The sequence below is a fragment of the Leucoraja erinacea genome, chromosome 5, assembly GCF_028641065.1.
Source record: "Leucoraja erinacea ecotype New England chromosome 5, Leri_hhj_1, whole genome shotgun sequence".
Classification (NCBI taxonomy): Eukaryota; Metazoa; Chordata; class Chondrichthyes; order Rajiformes; family Rajidae; genus Leucoraja; species Leucoraja erinaceus.
The window spans coordinates 46,281,841-46,307,962 of record NC_073381.1 but is presented as its reverse complement, the minus strand read 5'-3'; the positions used below and the strand labels follow the sequence as shown (position 1 = coordinate 46,307,962).

Here is a 26,122-nt window from a genome sequence, read left to right as displayed (position 1 = left end):
AATACCATGTGCCCTAATTTTGCCCACTAATCTCCTATGTGGTACCTTATCAAATGCTTTCTGAAAGTCTAAGTACACTACATCCACTGGTTCTCCCTTGTCCATTTTCCTAGTTACATCATCAAAAAATTCCAGAAGATTAGTCAAGCCTGATTTCCCCTTCGTAAATCCATGCTGGCTCGGACCGATCCTGTTACTGCTATCCAAATGTGCCGCTATTTCATATTTTATAATTGCCTCCAGCATCTTCCCCACGACCGATGTCAGGCTAACTGGTCTATAATTCCACACCATTTATGAAATAAGAACAAATTATATTATACTATATTGTTATAGTGATGAGCACACATATAAAAATTCTAAATAACATTTCCAGTAGAACAAAATTAGTTAAACCTAAATAAAGAAAATAACCATTTACCTCATCTTCCAGATACATGGCATATTTGAGATGAATATCTGGGATTTTATTTTTCATTGACAATCGTGACAATTCAAAAGCAAACTCGAAAGAACTGAAAGCAAATGTTGTAAATGATTATTCAACATCAACATTCGGCTTCTTAATAATTTTTTTAAATTGCAATGTATAAGTTCTAATCAGATAATTCAGATAATTCATGCCCTCCAACCCCAATAATCACCTCAAAATTATTTTTAGCAAGCTTACATTATTCCTGCAAAGCTTGTGAATTATTTTATAGATTAACTATACATTTATATATTCCGCCAAAGTACTTCTATACCATAGTGTTCAGTTCGATTTGCAAATTACTGGCACTAATACATATCAGTTGACTGCGTAACTAGCAGTTAAAGGTCCATCTCTAGTAGTAAATCTGGAGATTATGCTTTGAGGAGGGAATGATGTATAAAATGGAAGGTTAGGCAGGAGACTACTAACCACTTCATTGTTTGTGGCCAAGGCAGGCCATGGCTTCAGCTGTTATATTATATCAAGCCTTCCGTGAAGGTCTTTTGCATCCAGCCACCAGAACCACTGATCAATGGCTGCAAGGGGTCAATATCATGAGTAACTAACCAGATTTAACTAACTAACTGACTAATCAGACTCTCTTTGATTTAAACCAGCATCTACAGCTCCTTCCTAACCAGATTTAGAGATGGCCAATGCTACCTGAGACAGCCTTGTCCTTCAAGAGGGAGGAGTATTGTGGCTAGAGCAGTTGTTCATTGAATGCATCCCGAAAAAGGGAAGAATGACACTTCAAGGGAGATAACAGACAGAATTTGTTAGATGCTGCATTGGAATCCTCATAGAGCCTGGTATCTTTCAAGTTACTGAAGACCCTTAAGATCACAGTGGAAGTAGACAGGCCAAAATATCGGTGCCCTAAATTAACTCCCAAGGATCTGGATGCAGGATCAAAATAAATTTCATCAAGATTTATTGGTGTACATGAATACATCTTCAGAGACCATATTATATCAAATGCACACAGTCTCGGACACCGCTCAATTCTCCACATATCTATTGTTTTCCTATGAGCAGACTTTCACAAACATCATACTTAATATTCACATCCTCCATTGTCTCCTCTCAAATTTAGCATGTCACAGAATGCATGCACATTGGCAACAACTCAATCATGACCATTAAATGACCAAAACATAGTGAAGACATTCACTGATATCCTCACCTCTCCCTTCCATGTACAAGCAAAGATAAAAAGAAATAACTGGAGGCGCCCAACTACATATTCATGTCCTAACTTCCATAGAGGAGAAAATAGGAGCCTGTTAATAAAACAGCTGAAGCCATAGCCTGCCTTGGCCACAAACAATGAAGTGGTTAGTAGTCTCCTGCCTAACCTTCCATTTTATACATCATTCCCTCCTCAAAGCATAATCTCCAGATTTACTACTAGAGATGGACCTTTAACTCAAACTTGCACTCTGATTATCATTATCCTACCCTGTGCTCTACCTCCTTTCAATTTAAAAAAAACAAAAAACTTCCAGGAAATTTACTTTGATCAAATTGCAGGTCGAGCATGAAGGCAGTGATGAGAAATACAAATTGTTACTTGATTTCACACTTGAAGTTACCAGCTCAGATAGTGATATTGTGCATAATTTAGGGATGTTTGGGACAAAGACCCATCATTTATTTATTTGCCTCTGTACTCCACAATATGGGATTTGTAATAGAAAAAATCACATGTGGTTAAAGATTGTCAGATTTTATTAAAGGCCATATTTGTACATTTTGGTTGTACCATGTAGAAATTACAGCTGTGTTTATACATAGTCTCCCCCCCCCCCCCCCCCCCCCATTTCAGGGCACCATAATGTTTGGGACACGTGACTTCACAGGTGTTTGTAATTGCTCAGGTGTGTTTAATTGCCTACTTAAGGCAGGTATAAGAGAGCTCTCAGCACCAAGTCTTTCCTCCAGTATTTCCATCTCCTTGGAAAACGTTTATTGCTGTTTATCAACTTGAGGACCAAAGTAGTGCCAATGAAAGTCAAATAAGCCATTATGAGACTGAGAAACACAAATAAAACTGTTAGAGACATCAGCCAAACCTTAGGTATATGAAAATCAACTGTTTAATCATAATCATACTTTATCATAATCATAATTTATTGCAACATATGAGGAAATTGATTTGCCATATAGTCATACTAATATAAACCACCAGAACACAGAATTTACAGAGATAGGTTGAATGTTACAGAGATAGGTTGAATAAGTTAGGTCTTTATTCTCTGCAGCGCAGAAGGTTGAGGGGGGACTTGATAGAGGTCTTTGAAATCATGATGGGATAGACAAGTTGATTTGCCATATAGTCAATATAAGGGACCTTTACCAGAATAGGAACACACAAAACATGATTTTAAGGGACAGAAGTTAAATATAAACATTTCTTTACTCAGAGAGTGGTACGGTGTCCACAGCTTCCAGTGGACAGTGATGGAAGGCAAAAAAAAAAAATTGGATAGGCATATGGATGAGAAGGGAATCTCTCAGGCAGGTGGGACTAAGGGAAAAAAAATTTGTTCGGCACGGACTTGTAGGGCCGAGATGGCCTGTTTCCGCGCTGTAATTGTTATATGGTTATATGGTTATAACACACAAAACACATTTTAACATAAACATCCACCACATTGACTTCTCCACATTCCTCACAGTGATGGAAGGCAAAAAAAAATTAAATCTCTCTCTTCTGTGTCTTTCAGCAGTCGGGGGCCTCTAACCCTCTGTTGATGGGACGATCTTATTCCCATGACCTCCTCGTCGGGTTGATCAAGCTCCTGCTTTGGGTGGGAATTTCAGCTCCCCTGCGCCGGGTGACCGACCCCGGGTCGGTGCTAGTCGAATGTCGTGTGCTATTGGAGCATCCCGACGTCGGTCTCAACCCGAGACTGCAAGCCCTTGATGTTAAAGTCGATCCCAGGCAAGGAATCAGCTCAGATGGTAAGTCCACGCCCTGTGGTGGGGCTCACAGTCAGTCCAGAGCAAGGCCTCCAGCTCCATGTTAGGCCGCAGGGCGACCAGAGATACAATCCGGAAAACAATTGCATCTCCGACAGGGTAAGTGATTGAAAAAAAGGTGTCGCCCGAACCACCCGCCCACCCACACACATAAAACAAACCAGAGAACATTGACACATAGTTTTTAAACACACTAAAAATAACAAAAAAAAGACAGACTGTAGGCGAGGCTGCCATCAAAGCGCCACCCACTGGTATGGAACATCATTAAGAAGAAAGAGAGCACTGGTGAGCTTACAAATCTGATGGTATACCCGGTCGTGTTCTAAAAACCTGTGCGGACCAACTGGCTGGAGTTTTTACGGACATTTTCAACCTCTCAATTCTGAGGTTTGAGGTTCCCACCTGCTTTAAAAGGGCATCAATAATACCGATGCCCAAGAAGAGTAAGGTGATGTGCCTCAATGACTATCGACCAGTGGCACTAACGTCCGTGGTGATGAAGTGCTTTGAGAGGCTGATCAGTGTAGGTATGTTACAAAACCTACCTGAATCGTCATTGGGAATCTGCCCTCAGCCATGGCCGCGATTTTGGCGCTGTTTGGAGGGGGCGGGTTTAAAACGCGATTTTTACTAGGCTGTACTAATCGCACATGTTCAGCCTAGTAAATCATTAACGAAAAATCGCTGCAAGACCCGGTCGCAAAAGGTATTATTAGTTTTATAGGCCTCGATAATATAGTTCTAATAGTTTTAAAATTACCGTTTCATTCCGCAACCTCTCGCAGCCCCAGGGTTTTATAGAGCAAACAATTAAAGGTATGTACCTTATTTTTACATTAAATGGGGCATATATATAACCCTATATATCAAGTTATCTATAGCGAGTAGCTCATTTTGGGCTTTTTATATCCAGCAGTATTTTTCTCGGCATTTGAGGGCGCTAATCCAGCGCTATGTCAACGTTCTAAACCAGCGCGTTCCACATGAACCCACTAGAAAGACGATTTAAATGGGCATTTATTTACAGCAATTGAACACTAAATTCCTTCCATTTGGCCTATAAATTAATGTAAATTAGATATAAAAATCATGTTATATTGTGAATTATTTGTGAATAATCTTTGGACACTTAGGCTATTTAAAAATGTTAATCTTTCCTTAAGAAATGGGCTTTTGATTATCCAAGATCACAGCTTTTTTGTAATGTCCATTGAAAATCAATAGGGAACAAGATGCTAATTTCCGAGTATGAAAATGGTCATAACTTTTTTAATACTTGAGATATGAAAGTGAATTTGGTGTCAAATTAAACTTATTGTTATGCTTTATCTGATGGGATAAATTGCAGACTTGATTTTTTAAATCTCAAAATTTTGTAACATTGCTAATCATTGCGCAAATCAACTCCTACCTTGACAAAAACCTGGACCCACTACAGTTCGCTTACCAGTACAACAGATCAACGGTGGATGCGATCTCACTGGCTCTCCACTTGGCTCTGGATCACTTGGACAACAAAAACTCATATGTCAGGCTGTTATTCATTGACTACAGCTCGGCATTTAATACCATCATCCCCTCCAAGCTGATTACCAAGCTCTCAGATCTGGGTCTTTGCGCATCCCTCTGCAATTGGATCCTCGACTTCCTCATTCACAGACCACAGTCTGTCTGTATTGGTGGAAATGTGTCGTCCTCGATAACAATCAGCACGGGAGCACCTCAAGGCCGCGTGCGTGCTCAGCCCCCTGCTGTGCTAACTCTATACTCATGACTCCGTAGCCGGTCATAGTGCGAACTCCATCATCATGTTCGCCGACAACACCACTGTTGTGGGACGTATCACTGATGGGGACGAGTCAGAGTATAGAAGTGAGATCGACCGATTGACCAAATGGTGCCAGCACAATAACCTTGGTCTCAACACCAGCAAAACCAAGGAACTGATTGTGGACTTTGGAAGGAGTTGAATGGGGACCCACAGTCCCGTTTATATCAATGGTGGGAAGGGTCAAGAACTTCAAATTGCTGGGCGTACATATTTCTGAAGATCTCTCCTGGTCCCAGAACATTGATGCAATTATAAAGAAAGCACATCAGCGCCTCTACTTCCTGAGAAGATTACGGAGAGTCGGTATGTCAAGGAGGACTCCCTTGAACTTCAACAGGTGCACAGTAGAGAGCATGCTGACCGGTTGCATCGTGGCTTGGTTCGGCAACTTGAGCGTCCAGGAGCGGAAAAGACTGCGAAAAATTGTAAACACTGCCCAGTCCATCATCGGCTCTGACCTCCCTACCATCGAGGGGATCTATCGCAGTCGCTGCCTCAAAAGGGCTGCCAACATCATCAAGAACCCACACCATCCTGGCCACACACTCATCTCCTCGCTGCCTTCAGGTAGAAGGTACAGGAGCCCGAAATCTGCAACATCCAGGTTCAGGAACAGCTTCTTCCCCACAGCCATCAGACTTAAAGACAACTTTAAACAAACTCTGAACTATAACAGCCTATTGCACTTTATCTGTTTATTTATGTGTATATATATATATATATATTATCTATGGTATATGGACACACTGATTTGTTCTGTATTTATGCCTACAATATTCTATTGTGCTGCACCAAGCAAGAATTTCATTGTCCTGTCTGGGACACATGACAATAAACTTTCTTGACGACTTGACTAATCACAAAGGGACTGACAGGTCAAGGAAGACCTCCACAGCTGAAGACAGAAGAATTCTCCCTACAATAAAGAAATATCACCAAACACCTGTCAGACAGATCTGAAACACTCTTCAGGTGTGGATTAGTCATTGACCACTGTCCGCAGAAGACTTCATGAACAGAAATACCGAGGCTACACTGCAAGATGCAAAACAATGGTTAGCCGCAAAAATACGATGGCTAGGTTACAGTTTGCAAAGAAGTACTTAAAAAAGCAACCACAGTTCTGGAAAAATGTCTTGTGGACAGATGAGAGACAAAGATTAACTTATATCAGAATTATGGCAAGAGCATATGTATGTAGGAGAGAATTAACTGCCCAAGATCCAAAGCATACCACCTCATCTGTGAAACATGGTGGTGGGGGTGTTATGGCCTGGGCATTCATGGCTGCTGAAGGTACTGGCTCACTTATCTTCTTTGATAATACAACTGCTGAAGGTAGTAGCATAATGAATTCTGAAGGGTATAGACACATTTCTATATAGACACATTTTCAGTTTCTTACTTTGCTGGAGATGCGAGTGTTTTCCGGGTCGCATCTCTGGTCACTCGGTGGCCGGAGATGCGACCGGAGATGGAGTTGGAGGCCTCCTCGGACTGACATTGAGCCCCACCACAGGGCATGGACTTTAACATCAGAGTCGATCCCTTGCCTGGGATCACTCCAACCATGGCCTGCGGAATTTACATTGAGTTCGTCTCGTTAACGGAGGGCTCGAGGCCCCCGACCGTGGGAGAGCAAAGAAGGGAAGAGATTTGAATTTTTTTTTCGCCTTCCATCACAGTGAGGAATGTGGAGGAGTCACTGTGGTGGATGTTTATGTTAAAATGTATTTTGTGTGTTCCGTTGCTTTTTATTTGTATGATTGACTTGGCAAATGAAACTGCAGGTGTGTTGCAAAATATACTTGGCTAATAAAGTATTATAGTGATTGTGTGAATGGAGGGGACTATGTATAAACACTGCTGTAATTTCCACATGGTGAAACTAAATGTATAAAAATGGGTCTTTATTAAAATCTGACAATATGCACTTTAACCATGTAATTTTTTCTATTACAAATCTCAAATTGTGGAGTACAGAGGCAAATAAATAAATGACAGGTCTTTGTCCCAAACATTATGGAGGGCACTGTAAGCATTGAGTCAGAATCTGCATGAGAAGAGTCCCCAGATCGGCTATGGTTGTCGTGCAGCTGCAGTGGAAACTCAGATTGCTGTCCCATTCACATATGATTGCCTTGTTGTTTAACCCTTATTTGATTTGAATAACCCCCCTTTTGGGATGGGCAAACCGAGTGAGTCAAGTTCCTCCCTGTGTCACACACCACCTTGATTTGCAAATATTTTGCTGTTCCTTGCCCTGGTCATCATGGCTAACACTGGCCAATGTGTCAGAAGGAACTGTAGATGCTGATTTACACCGAAGATAGACAAAAAATGCTGCAGTAATTCAGCAGGACAGGCAGCATTTCTGGATACAAGGAATGGGTGACGTTTCGGTTGATCCAAAACATCACTCATTCCTTCTATCCAGAGATGCTGCCTGTCGCTGAGTATTTTGTGACTGGCTATGTGTCTTTTGATTGGCTTTAAGCTTGCAGCTGTGACTGTTACAGTCAGCAGATTTAAGTACATACTTATCAAAGCACAGAAGTAACAACATTTAACGCCCAACAAAAATCTATTCTCCTTCTGAGAGCTTTTTTGTGCAGAATGCATGATGAATGCAAAAAACATGTTTACCATTTACCAAAATAAATTCATTATGTTCCAAGGTTTAAGAATTGACTCACTCGGTTTGCCCATCCCAAAAGGGGAGTTATTTATTCAATCAAATAAGGGTTACACGACAAAGGAAGGTAGGTGGGAAAAGTCATATAACTTAGCACAAATGGTAATGTGAAAGGATTTTATTTTGAGCATATCTCACCAGTTATCGGCTGCGTAGTCAATTGCTGTTTCCAGAAGACCAAATTTATTCAGCAATTTAACTGCTGACTCTCCTCCCAGATTTTTAGCCCATAGGTAGGCAACCTGTTTATGAGCATTTGCACCCCCATGGGCTTTAGAGACCTTCACGAAACACAAACAAACATTCTTAAATCAATTATCACATTACACACATTGTGGAGATTTTTCAATTTTCAATGAAAACTTACCAAGTACAAATGGGTACTGATGTTTTCTCAGAAGAAAAAATAATTTGCAGTCTACTTTGGAACTTTTCAATTTAGTACTTAGAATACCACAGCAAAAAACAACGCAACCCAATCAGTTATCTACTATCAATTAATTTAAATAAAAGGTTATATGCTATGTTGAATAATTTCCCCAAATTGCTCTGATTAGTGCATCCCTCCTCCCTTTACTAATGTCCAATTATATATTTCTCCATTCTGAAATTTTTGTTGCCTATCCAATTATGCCTCTATGTGAGGGTAAATGCACGGATGGATAATAGTCACAGGGAGAAACAGAGAAAAACAGTGTATGACCAAGAGGATAAAGACATGAATAAATCCACTAAAGAAATCATTGTACTCATGTAGAATATAAAGACACTGAATCATTAATTTGTCTTCTGCAGTGGTAAATGAATATAGAATCCTTTGGATGCTTTATCGAGAAAAGGGTCAAGAGATAGCAAAATGGTTAGAGGAAAGGATGGAATAAAAGCTGAGATACAGGGAAGAATGGAAAATGTTATTTAAAGTAATAGACCGGATAAAAGATGGACGCATGCTAGAAAGAGGGAGCTTGAGCAGAATGAATGTCAGAATAGAGATGTGATGAATGAATGAATGAATCTCTTTATTGTCATTGCACATGGTACAACGAAATTTAAAAGTCAATCCCATGGTGCGATTCACAAGAGCAATTTTAAATATATAAGAAAAATAAAAATATATACATATAAAAACTTTTTACAGATAAATAACAATAGCAGCTGAGGTAGAACCATTCAGTTGAATGTGAGTGTTATTTCTTATTTTGCATTGTTAAGTTCACGTCTGGCTATGGGGTAGAAGCTGTCTCTGAGTCTGTTTGTGCGAGTTTTGAAAGACCTGTACCGTCTGTCAAAAGGCAGCAGGTGGAACAGGTTGTGTCCAGGGTCCTTCAGGATGTTGGCTGCCCTGCCAAAGCAGCGAGAGCTGAAGATGTCCTGCAGGGAGGGCAGTGGGCAGCCAGTGATTTTTTGTGCGGTGTTGATGACCCTTTGAAGGGCTCTCCTGTCCGCTGCAGAGCAGCTGGAATACCATGTGGTTATACAGTACGCCAGCACACTCTCGATGGAGGAGCACTCTCGAAGGACACCAGCAGCTTCTCCTCCAGGTTGTTTTTCCTGAGGATCCTCAGAAAGTAGAGTCGCTGCTGGGCCTTCTTGACTGCGGTGGTGGCGTTGTAGTCCAGGAGAGATCCTCCGTAATTTGTGTGCCCAGGAATCTGAAGTCTGAGACCCTTTTCACACAGTCCCCATTGATGAATAGGGGTTTGGGGGCTGCACTGTTCTTACGGAAGTCTATGATAATTTCCTTTGTTTTTGTGGTGTTTAGGATGAGGTTGTTATCTGAACACCACGCTGCCAGTCTTTGGACTTCCTCCCTGTAGGCTGTCTCATCTCCTCCTGAGATACGTCCAACCACAGTCGTGTTGTCCACAAACTTGACGATGGCGTTGGTGGAGTGGGCGGGGGCACAATCGTGGGTGTAGAGGGCGTAGAGGAGGGGGCTCAACACACAGCCCTGTGGGGAGCCGGTGCTGAGTGTGATGGGGGTGGAGAGGTGATGGCCCAGTCTGAAGGTCTGGGGGCGGTTAGACAGAAAGTCCTTGATCCAGAGGCAGATGGGTTGGGAGAGTCCTAAATCCATGAGTTTGGTGACCAGTCTGCTGGGGATGATGGTATTGAAGGCGGAGCTAAAGTCAATGAAAAGCATCCTCACATAGCTCTCCTGGTGTTCGAGGTGGGTCAGTGCAGTGTGAAGAGCAGTGGCGATGGCATCCTCAGTGAACCTATTTGCTCTGTAGGCAAACTGGTGTGGATCAAAGGTGGGCGAGAGGCTGGCTTTGATGTGCTGCTGGACCAGCCTCTGAAACACTTCATGATGACTGGTGTGAGAGCGACCGGTCGGTAGTCGTTAAGGCCGCTGATAACAGGCTTTTTTGGTAGTGGGATGATTGTGGCAGACTTCAGGCACGGTGGGATGATGGATTTGGACAGGGACAGGTTGAAGATTTTCGTGAAGACCTCGGAGAACTGGTCTGCACATTCCTTCAGAACCCTTCTCGTCACGCCATCCGGGCCGGCAGCCTTCCTCGGGTTCACCGCCCTGAGCACCCACCTCACTTCATGCTCCTGCACAGTGAGGGTGTAGTTGTTGTTGTTAGGGGCTGGTGGGAGAATGGTGACGAGCTCTTCTGGTTCTGCCTCGAAGCGAGCAAAGAAGCAGTTCAGCTCCTCTGCCAGTGAGGCGTCGCCTTCGGCCGTCGTGCTGTTACTGGGCTTGTAGTGATATGCTGGATGCCCTGCCACACCCGCCGTGGATCGTTGTTGTTAAAGTGGTCCTCTATCTTCCTCTTGTGGGCCGCTTTGGCATCCCTGATGCCTTTCTTCAGGTTGGCTCTAGCAGCGCTGTACAGGGCTCTGTCGCCAGACCTGAAGGCGGTGTTGCGGTCCTTGAGGAGAGTTTGGACCTCTTTTGTCATCCACGGCTTCTGGTTGGGGTACACCCGGATGAGTTTGTTGATGGTGACGTTGTCGTTAGGGTTGGTTCTGGATGTAAAAGAGTACCGTGGATGTGTACTCCTCCAAGTCCTGATTTCCAAAAATGTCCCAGTTTGTCCTTTCAAAGCAGTCCTGTAGCTGTGAGGAAGCTCCTTCAGGCCAAGTTTTAACAGTCCTGGTGGTGGGTTGAGCTTTTCTCCTGAGGGGGGTGTATGCTGGTGCTAAGCGAATGGATAGGTGATCCAACTGGCCTAAGTGTGGTAGTGGTGTGGCTCTAAACCCCTTCTTGATGTTTGAGTAGGCCTTGTCTAATGTATTTTCTCCCCTGGTTGCACATTTGATGTGTTGTTCAAACTTGGAGAGAACTCATTTTAAGTCTGCATGATTGAAATCACCAGCTATGATATGGGCTGCTTTGGGGTAGGTGTTCTCTTGTTTGCTGATAGTGCTATGGAGGTAGCTTAGGGCTATGCTAGCATTAGCATCCGGTGGGATATACATAGCTGTAACTATGACCACGGTAAACTCACTTGAATAAAAGAAAATGAATGAGAAACAATGAGGAAAAGGAAAAGAGCAGAGCGTGAAGAAAGGAAACTGAAAAAATATATTATAGGAAGGGATACGGTTGCAGTGGTGTGGATAAAGGGAGAACTGAAATAAGAAACAATTGGAAATCTGGTGGAATACATCAAGATGTCTGAAGTTTGTTTTGGGGGAAAAGTGCAATTACCAATTAACCTACCAATATAGGGTGGCACAGCAGTAGAATTGCCACTTTACAGCGCCAGAGACACGGGTTCGATCCTGACTACGGTTGTTGTCTGTATGGAGTTTATACGTTCCCCCTGAAAACGTGTGGGTTTTTTCTGGGTACTCCAGTTTCCTCACACATTCCAAAGGCATGCAGGTTTGTAGGTTAATTGGATTTTGTAAATTGCCCCTTGTGTGTAGGATGTGAAACTGAAATAACATGGAATAAATGTATGGGTCGATGGGCCAAAGGGGCTGTTTCCATGCTGAATCTCTAAACTAAACTACTATATATTTGGGATATGGAAAAAAAAAAACTAGAGCATTTGGAAGAAACCCAGTGGACATGAAAAACACTTGTTGTTACTGTGAGACAGCAGTTTTTCTAGCTACATCACTATACTGCCTCTTCTTGCCTCCGAACATACACAATTATGAGGGAAACCGTTGGTCCATAATGGGGACAAGTGTTATGGCAACAAGTATTAATGGATCCGAGGTCAAGATCAGCCATGATCTGTTGAATGGTCAAAAAAGATTCAAAGATCACATTGATTGACACATGCTCCCATTTTTCATGTTTAGAGATACAGAATGGAATCTGGTCCTTCGACCCACCAAGTCCACATTGACCATTGTTCACCCAGTCAGACTAATACTATGTTATCCCACTTTCTTATCAACTCCCTATACATTAGGGGCAATTTACAGAAGCCATTTAATCTACACACTCGTACATCTTTGGGATGTGGGTGGAAACTAGAGGATATGGGTGGAACCTGGAGGAAACCCATGCAAACAGCCACCGAGGCAAGAATCGATCCTGGGTCTCTGATGTTGTGAGGCAGCATCTCTACCAGCTGTGCCATTGTGTCGCCCTATTTCTTTTTGTTCTATTATTGATCACATTCTGGATAACAGGAGGGTATAGCATTAAAATAAAAAATTCAGGGGATCTATTTATTTTGACTGAATTGTAACAGACAAACAGGTTTTACTAATATGTTTTGTAATATAAAGATATTTCAGTTTATTAGAGCCATTTGATGTTTTAAGTTTCAACATTTTTGAGTGGTCTTTATAAACAATGGATTTCATGTATTACAAAATGAATGCAAGAATATGCAAATGAACAAGCTGATGTTCTCACCCTATACGCTTCATCCCACATGTCATTAACACGGTACATATTCACAATTGCTTTCCATTCTTTCGCTTCCAAGTAATGATACTCAGCTTCTCGAAAACGGCCTTGACTTTCCAGTTCCTATAGCAACACAATCATATCAGAACAGGTTGCACCAATAAATCCAAATGATAGCTAGAAATATATTAACACTACTGTAACTTGATTGAAGCTATCTAACTGTGGAGTAATAGATGTTAGCTTCAGATTTCAGTTGAGAAAAATAATGGCCTAGAGTTTGCAGTGTTTTGCAGCAGAGCAACCTGCATTTACCCACTTCAATGCCAGCAGATTCTGGACAGATCCATATTAAACCTGGAAGCCCTGAATTTGTCAGCATCTTCTGAATTTTCAATCTATCACTTTGCATGAAGTTGCTTGAATTCCCCAGTATTTAAGCTTGTGGAATTTGCTCACAGATTCTGCAGCAGGATAGAGATGGTACAAGATCTGTAAGCCCATTCATGTGATTGAAGATTTTGTAGTTGTGAGGAAGAAAAGTAAAATCATTTTTGATTCTATGTTTTTGTGGTAAAGTGTAAATTTATTTGGAAGGCCCAGGCATGATACAATCAACCTTGTCAGGTATGCCCAATAGGGTTTTGTCCAGCAACCTTTGTGAAAACCCATATGGTAAATGTGAGACAATTGAGGGTTTCATCGGCAGCAGCAGTAAGGAAAAAATGGGCCAAGTTGCCAAATGTTCATATCATGTTGCATCAAGATTCAGATTACCTCTGTACATTTGGATTTATGAATATAATTTTAAAATCAATGTCAACATAACATCCTCTCCTGCAATATTGGACAAATATTTTTAAATTATAGATATAGTCATGGAGTCGTACATCATAGAAGCAGGCCCTTGGCCTCACCGTGTCTCGGCTAAATATCATGTCTACCGAATCTAATCCCACTTGCATGCATTAATTCTACATACCTCTCTGCATTGACCATTCAAGTATCTGATGCTTTTGAAATGTCGTTACTGTTCCTGTCTCCACCCCCTCTGGCAGCGCATTTCAGATTCCAACTACACTTTCTGTGAAAAATGTACCCCCCTCCCCAGATCTTCTTTAAACTTCCTCCCTCTCACATTGAACCTATGGCCTCTAGTTTTAGACACCCCACCATGGGAAATCAACTCTGGGTATCAACCCTATCTATGGTCCTGTAATTTTATTTGTCACCTCTCTTTCTCATTAGCTCCAGGTAAAACAGACTCAACCTACCAATCTCTCCTCATAACTCAAGCCCTCCAATCCAGGCAATTTACTTGTGAATCTTTTCTGCAACCTTTCTAGCTTACTTACAAATTTCCTGCAATTTGGCATCCAGATTACACCTAGTGCAGCCTAAACAACATTTTGTACAACGTCCCAATTCCTGTATTTAATGTTTTGGTTGATGAAGGCTCGCTTGCCATATGTCTTCTTCACCAACTTGTCTATTTGTGTCACCGTTTTCAGGGGTCTGTTCCTGTACCTCCAGATTTCATGGTTCAACAAGTCCCCAATGTCCCGCCGTTCACTGTGTATGTCCTGACAAATTGCTGACATCCACAAACTTACTAATAATGCCGCCTTCTTTCTCATCCAAATCATTTGTATGAAACAAACAACAGTGGACCCAGCACCAATCTCTGCGGTACATCACTGGTCACATATCTCCAATCTGAAAAACAACTATCCACAGCCAACAAGCCAATTTTGTATCCAATTAATTAGCTCACCCTGAACACCATGTGTCTAGCCTTCCAGATCAGCCCACTGCTAACATTCAAGTAGACTATGTTTACCACCTAGCCCTCATCGATCTTCTTGGTGATGTCTTCAAAAAAATGTAATCAAATTTGTGAGAAATTATTTCTCATACACAAAACCATGTTGACTTTCTCTCAGATGTCCTCACCTTTCCACCTGCAAATAAATACAGCAGTAGCACAGTACAGTCAGACAAAAAGATACCATTTTGAACACAGCTACGTGCACTTATTTTCCCATACCTTTGCAAGATGAAGGTGGGTGTCAGTAAGTAGTTCTTTATGATATTTTGCCACCAGCCGTATCATGTCATCATACATTTTAAGCTTCTTGTACATTGTGATTGCTAAATCAGGTTCATCAACTGTAATGTATAATCTGCAGCAAAAGATTATCATAGTAAGAGTTCAAAATAAATTAATCAATTTTCTTCCATTAGGTCAGAATACTAGCTGTAAATACAGTGGGTAGATACAAGATACAATGGCGATAAAATTACACCTCCTACTGCTTTGCCATGCTGCATCCTGGATCTCTTAATCCTTTCCAGCCTCCCAGTGGAATATCATAAACATTGTTTGGCATTGGTCTCATCAGTACTTGACAAAGACCATGTGATATACTGAATGTGCACAGGTTAATTTATCAGCATTTCACAAATAGTTATGAATCCATGAATTAAGGAAGTAACATATCTATTGCCTTATTTGCTAAACATCTTCACTTTTAGAATACTTAAATGGATGACTCCCAAGCAGCAAACAAGCAAAAAACACAGAACATGAATTACCCAAAGATTAGGATTTGAGATATTCCAACCATCCCCCCAAATTGGGACCCAAGGTTCTAGTCCATACCCCAGGACTTTGACATGGAACTCAACTACACAAACCCATGACTGAGACTCTCTTTATCCATTCACTACTAACCATTTGCCACCCACATATTCAAAACTATGACTTGACATATTGAGACCTCCATCTGAGACTGCAACCCCTCTAGCCCAAATTAAAAAAAAGATGAAAGGAACTGTAATACAATTTTCTTTCAACACTAAATGTCACTTATTCAAACTGCATTATAGTTGCCATTGGACTGAAATAATGTACTGAAATATTTGATTACTACAGTGCATGCAGTGATCAATATTAAAGCGATATTTAATTAAGCCATTGCGGGAATACAGAAAGTCAGCTCTACCACTGGAAACATGGCATCATGCAGAATCTGGATATCATTCAGTTGTAGCACTGACAATATTCCAAATTCCTAAACCTGGGAGATATCATTCTTGACTGACCCCAAGTGGATGTAGTAATGCAAAAAACAACTGGAGTGAATTGTATCTGTAATTATCTATATATTTGGCAATACCAGCACCAGCACTGAGATCAATATTGAACATTTGCAGAATATCATAGGAACATTTGCATTATTGCATGTGTCAAGGCAAACAATGGACAATTTGGGTCAAAAGCTTCTACATCATCTAATAATGCCTACAGTATTGTATTCAATATGTTACCTTTCAGCTTCTTTATATTTTCCATTATTTTCCAATTCTTGTGCTTGATTTATATACAAAACTGCAACTTCTTCCTGCTTCATGCACTTCATAGCCAACTGTAAGTTTTAAGAAAAGTTTTGCTTTAAACTGACAATTAATCTGTGAAAGTTGCAGAATTATCATTGCATCGAACAGACAAGTCCAAAGCTAAGGGCACTGATAGGGTAGATAGTGGAAACATTTTCCCCATTACATAAGTGCTTAAAGTAGAGGGCTAATCGGTCTGTTTCTATGTTGCATGAATGTGTAATTATGTATATTTTGTTATAATATATGATTATGTCAGAAATGGCAATTCAAAGGTGAAATGACTAACCGTATAAACAGCCTGATTGTCAAATTTATGCTTTTCATAAATTTGTAGTGTCATTCAATGGTGTCATTTTTACATTCAAGCTAAGTAGAGTGTTTGCTGGAAAACTCAGAGATAGACATTGTACATCAAGATGGTAAGTAGGACAGATATGAAAAACATATATCAATATTTTACAGCCAAACACTATGCTGCGGGGACATAGCAAGTGCAGAGTAGTGCTCAAAGCAATCAAAATGGAGTCCGCCAAATTTTCTAGGGTCAGCTCTATCCCAAATGATCCCCATACGAATGATAACTATCTATGGAATCAGGAGATCTTGGACATCATTTTTAATCAATACAATATCCTTGAGTACAAGTTGTCTGTTTCTGTGTAAGTGTGTTGGGTTTCTGTTCCCCTTCCTACAAGACAAAATTATACTTCGACCAGTGTCACAGGTGAATTGTGCTGCATAAACATGCTTCCTAAACAGTTTCACAGAGAAATGCTTCCTAAATAGTTTCATTTTATAATCAGAATTCAGCACACAACCTTGTGAGCCTTCTCCCAACATCCCACTTGCTTGTACATGTCAATGGCATCCTTGATTTGGTCAGCTTTAATGTACAATTTTTCTGCAGTCTAAAACATAAAAGGAAAAGCCATCAATTCAGGTTAACAGAACCATAAACTATATAAACCTCGTCAATAATATTTGATTGCAAGATGTGGGGATTTTTCGTGAATATCTTTGGGCAAGATGACATATAACGTGTGTAGAAAAGAACAGCAGATGCTGGTATTTTCCGAAGATGGAAACAAAGTGCTGGAGTAACCCTGCTGGTCAGGCAGCATCTTTCGAGAAAATGGATGGGTGACATTTCGGGTCGGGACCCTTCTTCACACTATTACAGTCTGAAGCAGGGTTCTGACCCGAAATGTCACCAATCCTTTTTCACTAGAGATGCTGCCTAACCTGCTGAGTTACTCCAGCATTTTGTGTCTATCGTAGTGACAAAGCCCACCACAATTAAGCAATCACCAAAACATATAATCATGATAAATCATGATATCGAATGGCATGCAACACAAATGTGACACATGCAAAATCACTTTGGAGCTGAATGCTCTAGTCAAAATGTTACATATATGAACGCAATGCAGGAAATTAATGTTTGCCTTCATTACATAGAACAAAAAAATGGGGTGAGGCAGGAGATTAATCCAGTGCCATTTTACATACAAAGTTCCACATACACACATTGCGAAGTTCACCGATTTTTCATTTGTATCGCAGTGTTCCAAATTGTAAAGATTTAACTTGTAGCTTAAAATATTGATATGTTGATTATAGAATCAAAATGAATTAAAGAAATGGTAAAATTGGTAAAACAAAGCCACAGAACTTCCATTTTTCAAATACAACCATTTATTTCTACATAAATTTATTACAGTTTATAATTTTCTTCAAGAAAATAACAGTGTAATATATCACAATGGTCTCTAGATCCAGCTGGCTACAATACTCAACACTGTGATCTGTCATGAAATGCCTCTGTCTATTGCATTGGCAGCAACACCTCTCAGAACAAACACATGGACAGAACCAATTAATTTGGGGGCATATACATCCAAATGAAATGAAGCTCAAATTCTACCTGGATGAAACTTGGTGGTACAAAATCTGCCTTTCCCCCTTTGATGCTCACCTATCTTTTAAAGCCAAATGAACAGCAGCCTGTCTGCAACCTAAATTCCACGTTAAATAAAACATTAAGCACCAAAGAAACAATACATATAATGCTAACTATTCTATTTTTATCTGGTGAACCTGACTATAAAGTTCTTTGGTTACACAAAAAAGCTGGAGACACTCAGGCGGGTGCAGCAGCATCTATGGAGCGAAGGAAATAGGCAACGTTTCGGGCCGAAACCCTTCTTCAAGAACCCTAACAGTGTAATATTCGGCCCGAAACGTTGCCTATTTCCTTCGCTCCATAGATGCTGCTGCACCCGCTGAGTTTCTCCAGCTTTTTTGTGTAACCTTCGATTCCCCAGCATCTGCAGTTCCCTCTTAAACAATATAAAGTTCTTTGGTTTGCTCAAACACATTCTGGGAAAGAACATGGCATCCTGCCAACATTTATTGTTTTTGTTTTTGCTTTTTAATTATTTGTTTGCATATTTTGCTTTCTCAATGAAACAACAAAAAGCTCATCAATATTTTTCATGAAAGCAGTGCCCATTAAAACGAAGTAAATGAAATTAGAGCATAGCATGGTGGTACATTGTCTGTGGCACTGATGACATACAAAGCACTACAATGCTGAGAACTGTATTCTGTACCCTGTATCTTCCCCTTTGCTCTATTTATTGTACTTAATTCTAACTATCAACTCTCATATATATGGTATATCTGATCTGTTTGGATAGCATAAAGCTTTGCATACTATCTCAGTAAAATTGATAGTAATAAACCTTAATCACTTTGTGACCCCAAAGCTCCAGAGGCCCAGCTGAAATTATGACCTTGGGTGTGGCCTCAATAGAGTTTATGACTTCCAGTATAACATTATGGGTTTCCTTCAGGTGACCTTTCTGTTCTGTTTCTTCCCATGTGCCATTGATGTGCTAGCGGATAGGTTGATAGTTTACAGTAATCTGCAGGTGGCAGGAAAACTGAGTGGAGGTGATAGGTATGTGAGAGGAAAGGTTGGATTAGTGGAAATGAGTGCATGATGGTCAGCATGGACATTGTGAGCTGAAGGGGTCCTTGTGCTATATGCCATTTTAGATGGGTACATAGATATATGGGGAATTTACTGGTATAGATCAAGTACAGCAGAGGGGATTAATTTAACTTGGCATCATGTTTGCATGGACATTGTGGGCTGAAGGCTCTGTTCCTGTGCTATACATATGTTCCTATGTTCTATGACACTAAATTACAACTATCTTAAGGCATTCATCAGAAGAATCTCCTTGCAAAATCAAACATATTAAGGCCAAATATACATGATTAAGATGTTATACAATTTTTCTGTAAAATCACAATAAAAGGACAATGTGGTGACACAGAATGAAGCAAGCAATTGTGATGCAAGAACAAGACCAGAATACTTAACATCAGATAGGAAGGGGAGGTAGGGATAAAATCTAATTTAGGATGAGACTAACTGCCCCATTGCTGGCATTCCATGAGAAGATAAATGCATTAGTTAAAAACACAAACTCAAAAGCACAGATGCTAGAAAGAAGGTATGATTACTATAAATATTAGAAACAAGATGACCAAACTGAAAGTGTTTTTACTGAAACAGAGATTCATTAATAGGCATGGGATTTATGTGGCCAACATCTATTGGTCAACCCTAATAACCTTAGTGGTTGTGAGGTGATCTTAAACCACTGCAGTCCCAGTGGCACAGATACTCATACAGAATTGTTGGATATCTAAGATCTTGGCTGAAAGTGAGCACTGTTGAGATCCGAATGTTGACAAATTTGCAGAAATTTTGCAACACACTGAATTTTAGAAAGTCTGGAATAAAAATAAATCGGTCAGCAAATGAATAAAGAACAAAAAATAACCTCTAAAGATGTCAAGGAGAAAAATAAAGTATACAGTGCAATTGATAAAAGCACGTGGAGAAGCAACTTAAAAGGAGGAGCAGAAGAATACAGCTGGAGGCAAAATGTCAATTAAAAAAAAGGTTTTAGTACTTGAAGTGTAAGATAATAATCACAGATGACTTAAGAATGATGGCATATGCAAATAGACAAAACAGAATAGAGCAAATATTCTGAAAAAATGCTTCTTCAAGTATTCACAAGGGAAAAAAAATCAGCACATTGCCTGCAGGTATGAACAAAGTTAGTGACCTTGTTATAAATTAATTGGGAGCTTGCATGATAAAACAGGAACATGTGGGGATATGAAAGATGCTACAGTTAATGCAACCTACTTGTAAGCAAGTTGTATTGGGTTGGAGGGAAGTAATGAGTGCAGTGCCCCAGGGCTTAGTGTTTGAACCATTATTGTTTCTAGACTTACATCAATGACCTGAAAACAGAAAAGTCTTTACAAATTTGTAGTTGGTTCTAAAAACAGGAAGGACAATGGAATTAAACTTCAAAGAGCTCTTGGAATCCTTGCATGTTTGACACTTGGTGCATCCAACAGTGAAATCAATAAAGTCAGCTAATTATTGACAATATAGTAAAAATGATCTAGAACAAATAAATATGTTGTCATCAAATCTTTTGGTCAAGCATCATGAATTCATGATGAAGGCAAGTAAGTGGCAATGCAGAGAAAACCCACAAGGCTAATCTCTTACATTAAACTATTAAAACTTGAGTTTTAATACTGTACTAATTTGATGTTTTGGGCTCTGAGAAATTGCATTCAAATCAAGGTCTTAAATTGTGTACGCAAATTAGAAAACGGCATGGAAAAGACATACAATATTACTTTAAACCAGACTATGTGGTATCTTTTCCTGAATATGCTAGAAAGACAAAGACAATTTGGACTTTTAAAGAAACAATGGGATAATGCAATTTAGTTTTTAAGTAATCAGAGCGGGTGGAGCAATGATGGAGGATGTCTCCAACTTTGCTTGGTCAGGCTGATCCTGCATTGTTACAAGGATAATGGGCCTTCATGCCAGCTGCAGTTAAAGCCTTGGACTTTGAAAATGGTGCCAAAACTAGGCCATTTTTGTAAATGGTCTCAGTGGACAATTTCTTTACACTTTGCACTTAATCTGGGAATGTGCCTATGTATAGTGATAATTTACTGAACTGTATGGAAACAAAATCACTGTATCTCTGTACATTTAATAATAATAAAGCAACATAGAAATCAGAATAATTTAATTTAGCTGGTTTAAATGCTTTTGTGAATCATAATTATCTTGTAAAATTGCGCACACCACACATTATCTTAAAATAGCTAGAAATTATTAACATAGAAAAATGGGTGCAGGATTAGGCCATTTGGCTCTTCGAGCCAGCACTGCCATTCAATATGATCAAGGTTGATCATCTAAAATCAGTACCCCGTTCCTGCTTTTTCCCCATATCCCTCGATTCCTTTAGCCCTAAGAGCTAAATCTAACTCCCTCTTGAAAGCTTCCAGTGAATTGGACTCCACTGCCTTCTGTGACAGAGAATTCCACAGATTCACAAGTCTCTGGGTGAAGAAGTTATTCCTCATCTCAGTCCTAAATGGCCTATCCCTTATTCTTAAACTGTGACCCCTGGTTCTGGACTTCCCCCAACATTTGGAACATTTTTCCTGCATCTAACCTGTCCAATCCTTTAAGAATTTTGTATGTTTCATTAAGATTTCCTCTCATCCTCCTAAATTCCAGTGAATACAAGTTCATCATATGTCAGTCCCGCCATCCCGGGAATTAACCTGGTGAACCTAGGCTGTACTCCCTCAACAGCAATAATGTCCTTCCTCAAATTACGAGACCAAAATTGCACACAATACTCCAGGTGTGTTCTCACCACGGCCCTGTACAACTGCAGTGGGAACTCCTTGCTCCTAAACTCTGCCACAGAAGGTAGTTGAGGCCAGTTCATTGGCTAGATTTAAGAGGGAGTTAGATGTGGCCCTTGTGGCTAAAGGGTTCAGGGGGTATGGAGAGAAGGCAGGTATGGGATATTGATTTGGACGATCAGCCATGATCATATTGAATGGCAGTGCAGGCTCGAAGGGCTGAATGGCCTACTCCTGCACCTATTTACTATGTATGTTTCTATGTAAACTCAAGTCTTCCCGCAATTAAGGCCAACATGCCACTAGCTTTCTTCACTGCCTGCTATACCTGCATGCTTACTTTCAATGACTGATGTACAAGCACAACCAGGTGTCGTTGCACCACCCCTTTTCCTAATTTGGCACCATTTAGATAATAATCTGCCTTCCTGTTCTTGCCACCAAAGTGGATAACCTCACATTTATCCACATTATACTGCATCTGGCATGCATCTGCCCACTCACCCAACCTATCCAAGTCACCCTGCAGCCTCATAGCATCCTCATCGCAGGTCACACTGCCACCCAGCTTTGTGTCATCCGCAAACTTGGAGATGTTACATTTAATTCCCTCATCTAAATCATTAATATATATTGTAAATAATTGGGGTCCCAGTCACTGCCTGCCATTCTGAAAAGGACCTATTAAGTCATACTCTTTGCTTCCTGTCTGCCAACCAGTTCTCTATCCATGTCAATACCCTACCCCCAATACCATGTGCTCTAATTTTGCACACTATTCTCTTGTGCGGGACCTTGTCAAAGGCTTTTTGAAAGTCCAGCCACAATGTGCATGTTGTTCCTTAAATATTACAAATGTGCAAGCATTCGACTACAGTTGTCTGTCATTTTTTATTTTTGTCTTGTTAAATGTATGTCTTTGAGTTAGTTTTTATTATTTTTTTAGCTGTGTATATGTGGGGGGTGGTGGGGACTATTCCCTGTCGGGTCTCGGATGTCGTTGGGCCTAACATCGTGGAGCCGGCGGCGACCTCCGGCCGGGATTAACCTGGGGGCTCCAGTTGCAGAGCCTGCGGAACTGTCATCGCGGAGCTGGCCAACTTCGGAGCGGGAAGAGCTGTGGTGGCGCGCGGCTGCGACCCGACTTTGGAGTTTGGAGGCACCGGCCGCAGACCCGGTGGACAGGAACATCGGGAGCTCGCAGGTCCCTGGTGGGAGACTGCTTTTCCGAGCTCCGCAACGGCGACTTCTCCCGTTGGAATCGCGGGTTTAAGGACATGGAGCCGGGGCCTAACATCGCCCGGCGTGGCTTAAACGGCCTCAGGACTTACCATCGCCCGCCGGGGACTTTAACATCAGAGCCCCAGTTCGCCTCGACACTGCAGTTGGACTGCTGGACCACGGGAGAAGGAACAAAGGGAAGAGATAAAGACTTTGCCTTCCATCACAGTGAGGAGATGTTGGAGACTCACTGTGATGGATGTTTATGTAAACTGTGTTAAGTGTGGGTCTTGGATTGTTTTGTAATGTAAAAAAAACTGTAGAAATGATATTTCGTTCAAACCTAGGTTCGAATGACAATAAATTGCATTCTATTCTATTCTATTTTTTTACAGCTCCATTCACAGGAACCTGGGCTGAACTGATTGTCTGTCCTCTTATGAGGTCTGTACTCCAGAGAAAATGTGCATTTTTTCCTTAAAGTAAATGGAATCATGTGACAGATACTAATGTATTGTTGCTGAAATAGAGTTTGCCAATTCATGCTTCGTGCTATGCGATACAATCCTATGTGTCTTTTTATAAATGTACAATAAGTAAAATAATTTGCATGTAGCATAGGATACAGCTAAGTTTACGACATGCTAAGGAAAACTTGATTAAAAGTATCAAAGTCAAACAAACAAGGAGCATGTTCTCCATTTAAATATTAATTAACAGCCGATGTAGTGTATCATTGAATCAGCTAGAAACATCTTTTAGTTGGATAAAATAGTCAAGGAAAATAAAACGAAATACACTTAATTTCCCACTTTTCCCATTTCCCTCATGTTCCACTTCATTTTAGTGTATTTTGGAAAAGCCTTCAATCTATTTTTTCAATGGATTGGTTATTTAAATCAATAGGGGAATCCGGTGCATGCTGTAAGATTTGTGATTTGCCCATATTCTGAATCAATGTGGTATAAGCTCTTATTAACTTATTCCTGCAAATAAACGCAAAGGGTCTTGAGACAGACCTACCTTTAAGAAAAGAGCATTTTAAATGATTAATTTGCTCCATTTCTTTTTCAATCAATGACTTGACAATAATTAATGAGTACTTGTTATGCACTTGGTTGCTGGGCATTCAGCGCATCCTGGACTTTGAAGGACACAGATATAAAAGCAAACCTTTCCTCCTTTTCATATTTTGATGACACATTTTCTTTATTTTCACCAGGGGAGAGTCATGCAGTGGGATTAGTTGTATTTGCCTACCCTGACTAAAATTATAATATGATAATTATTAAATAAAAATAGTAAAGGCATGGGAGAATTATGCCTACTTAGGTAGGCATAATTCTCCGTGCCTTTCATGCGCAGTACATGTAATAGGTAAAATTCTGTGCAGCCCATGTGCCGTCAACGTTGCTTCAAGGCTTCACGACCAGGGCAGCTGAAATTCTGCCTTTCCACTACGCTCTATCATCTTTGCTCTTGAGCTGGTCCCCACACTGTTCAGACAGAGAGCACTGCCAGAGGTGAGCTGGCTGGCGGAAAGTGCTGAGGTCCCGGCGGTCACTCGCAGCCGCCCGAGCTACTTCCCGTCCTGTCCTGGCCACAATGTGGTGGCTCCGCACCCGGAGCGCCGCGGTAGCGGTGAGTGAGTGGGTTACTGGCATGATCCCCGACCTCCACGCTCCTGCCCTCCCTGCAACTTTAACCCTGGCTAGGCTCCCCACATGCTGTGAAAAGAACTCTCCCCCCAATTGGTCCCTTGAACTAGTATTGTCATTCAATAAGATCACAACTGATTCAACATCCCAGTGTGCTCCCATTTTCCCCTCCATCTCTCCACCTGCCGTCACCCTCCACCTCCCACCCATCTCAGTAATTCAGAATGCAGGAGATTTGGAAGCCTTGGGCAAATTGAATTGTTCCTTTCTTTATTTTAATTTTTAATTTTTACGGAGAGCAGAACAATCTGCGCATGCGCGGTTTAAGACTTTTTAAAAAGCCGACTGACTGCCTACCCTGAGTAATTACTCACGGCACGTGCCTGATTCAGTATCCATATAACTGAAGAATACGAATCAAGTTGCTTTAATTGGGACATGACCATTTGACCAACATCATAAAGCTATCGCACAATGAACGCAAATGAAAAAATCACAGAGAAACAATAAACAAATAAAACCTCACTAATTCAGTGAAAGTGAAAGTATGAATTAACTAGTATGAATAATTATAAATTAAAAAATTCTAATGTGACAATACAGGTTAAATGAAGAAAATCACACATATGGTGAGTTCCTGACCTCATATTCTTGAATGGAGGCATAGTGCTGAGCTATTTTATGATAATATTTGTAAGTTGCTTTGTCATCTTGAAGCTCCAGAATATGGACTGCTTTTTTCCACTGCCGTGCTCCGATACTTGCTTCAATTGCCTTTACAGAACAACTGGAAACAAATTATTAACAAATCAAAATTTAAATATAATTCACAAAGTAAATCAACATATAATTTAATAAGTTTCATTGCAGATACAAATTTCGACACTTGAATCATAAGGCTTATTAATTGTAACTGGCTGAAGGCCTCCTTTTGGTTTATTTAGCTGAACTTACCCAGCTTCAATAAAATGATTTATTGCAGCATCCAACTGTTTCTGTTGTACAAGATAGTCTCCCCAGACTTCTTCTAATTTCACAACCTCTGACGGATAAACAGTTCTGGACAATTCCACCGCTGAAATATAGATTAAAAAGAATACTTTGGGCAAAGTAATAGCACAAACTGACCATAAAATGAACAAAATAAGAATACAAATATATTGGAAATACTCATTAAATCAGTGGGAAAAGAAACAAGGTATATTCTTTGATGGCTTTCCGTCCGAACTTTGATGTCTATTTTAGT

The 26,122-nt window shown here is 40.6% G+C and overlaps 1 protein-coding gene across 1 annotated transcript in view; it reads right to left on the bottom strand.

Moving 5' to 3' along the window:
- The window catches only part of ift172 (intraflagellar transport 172), a 144,172-nt gene that overhangs the window by 35,882 nt on the left and 82,168 nt on the right, over window positions 1-26,122 (bottom strand). The window contains exons 24-31 of the mRNA XM_055635509.1: window positions 25,831-25,951; window positions 25,519-25,663; window positions 17,038-17,127; window positions 16,148-16,245; window positions 14,865-15,000; window positions 12,824-12,940; window positions 8,128-8,270; window positions 422-515 (exon numbers count right to left, since the gene is read on the bottom strand). Of these exons, the coding sequence (XP_055491484.1) occupies window positions 422-515; window positions 8,128-8,270; window positions 12,824-12,940; window positions 14,865-15,000; window positions 16,148-16,245; window positions 17,038-17,127; window positions 25,519-25,663; window positions 25,831-25,951 (944 nt within the window). The remainder of the gene's footprint in view (window positions 1-421; window positions 516-8,127; window positions 8,271-12,823; window positions 12,941-14,864; window positions 15,001-16,147; window positions 16,246-17,037; window positions 17,128-25,518; window positions 25,664-25,830; window positions 25,952-26,122) is intronic.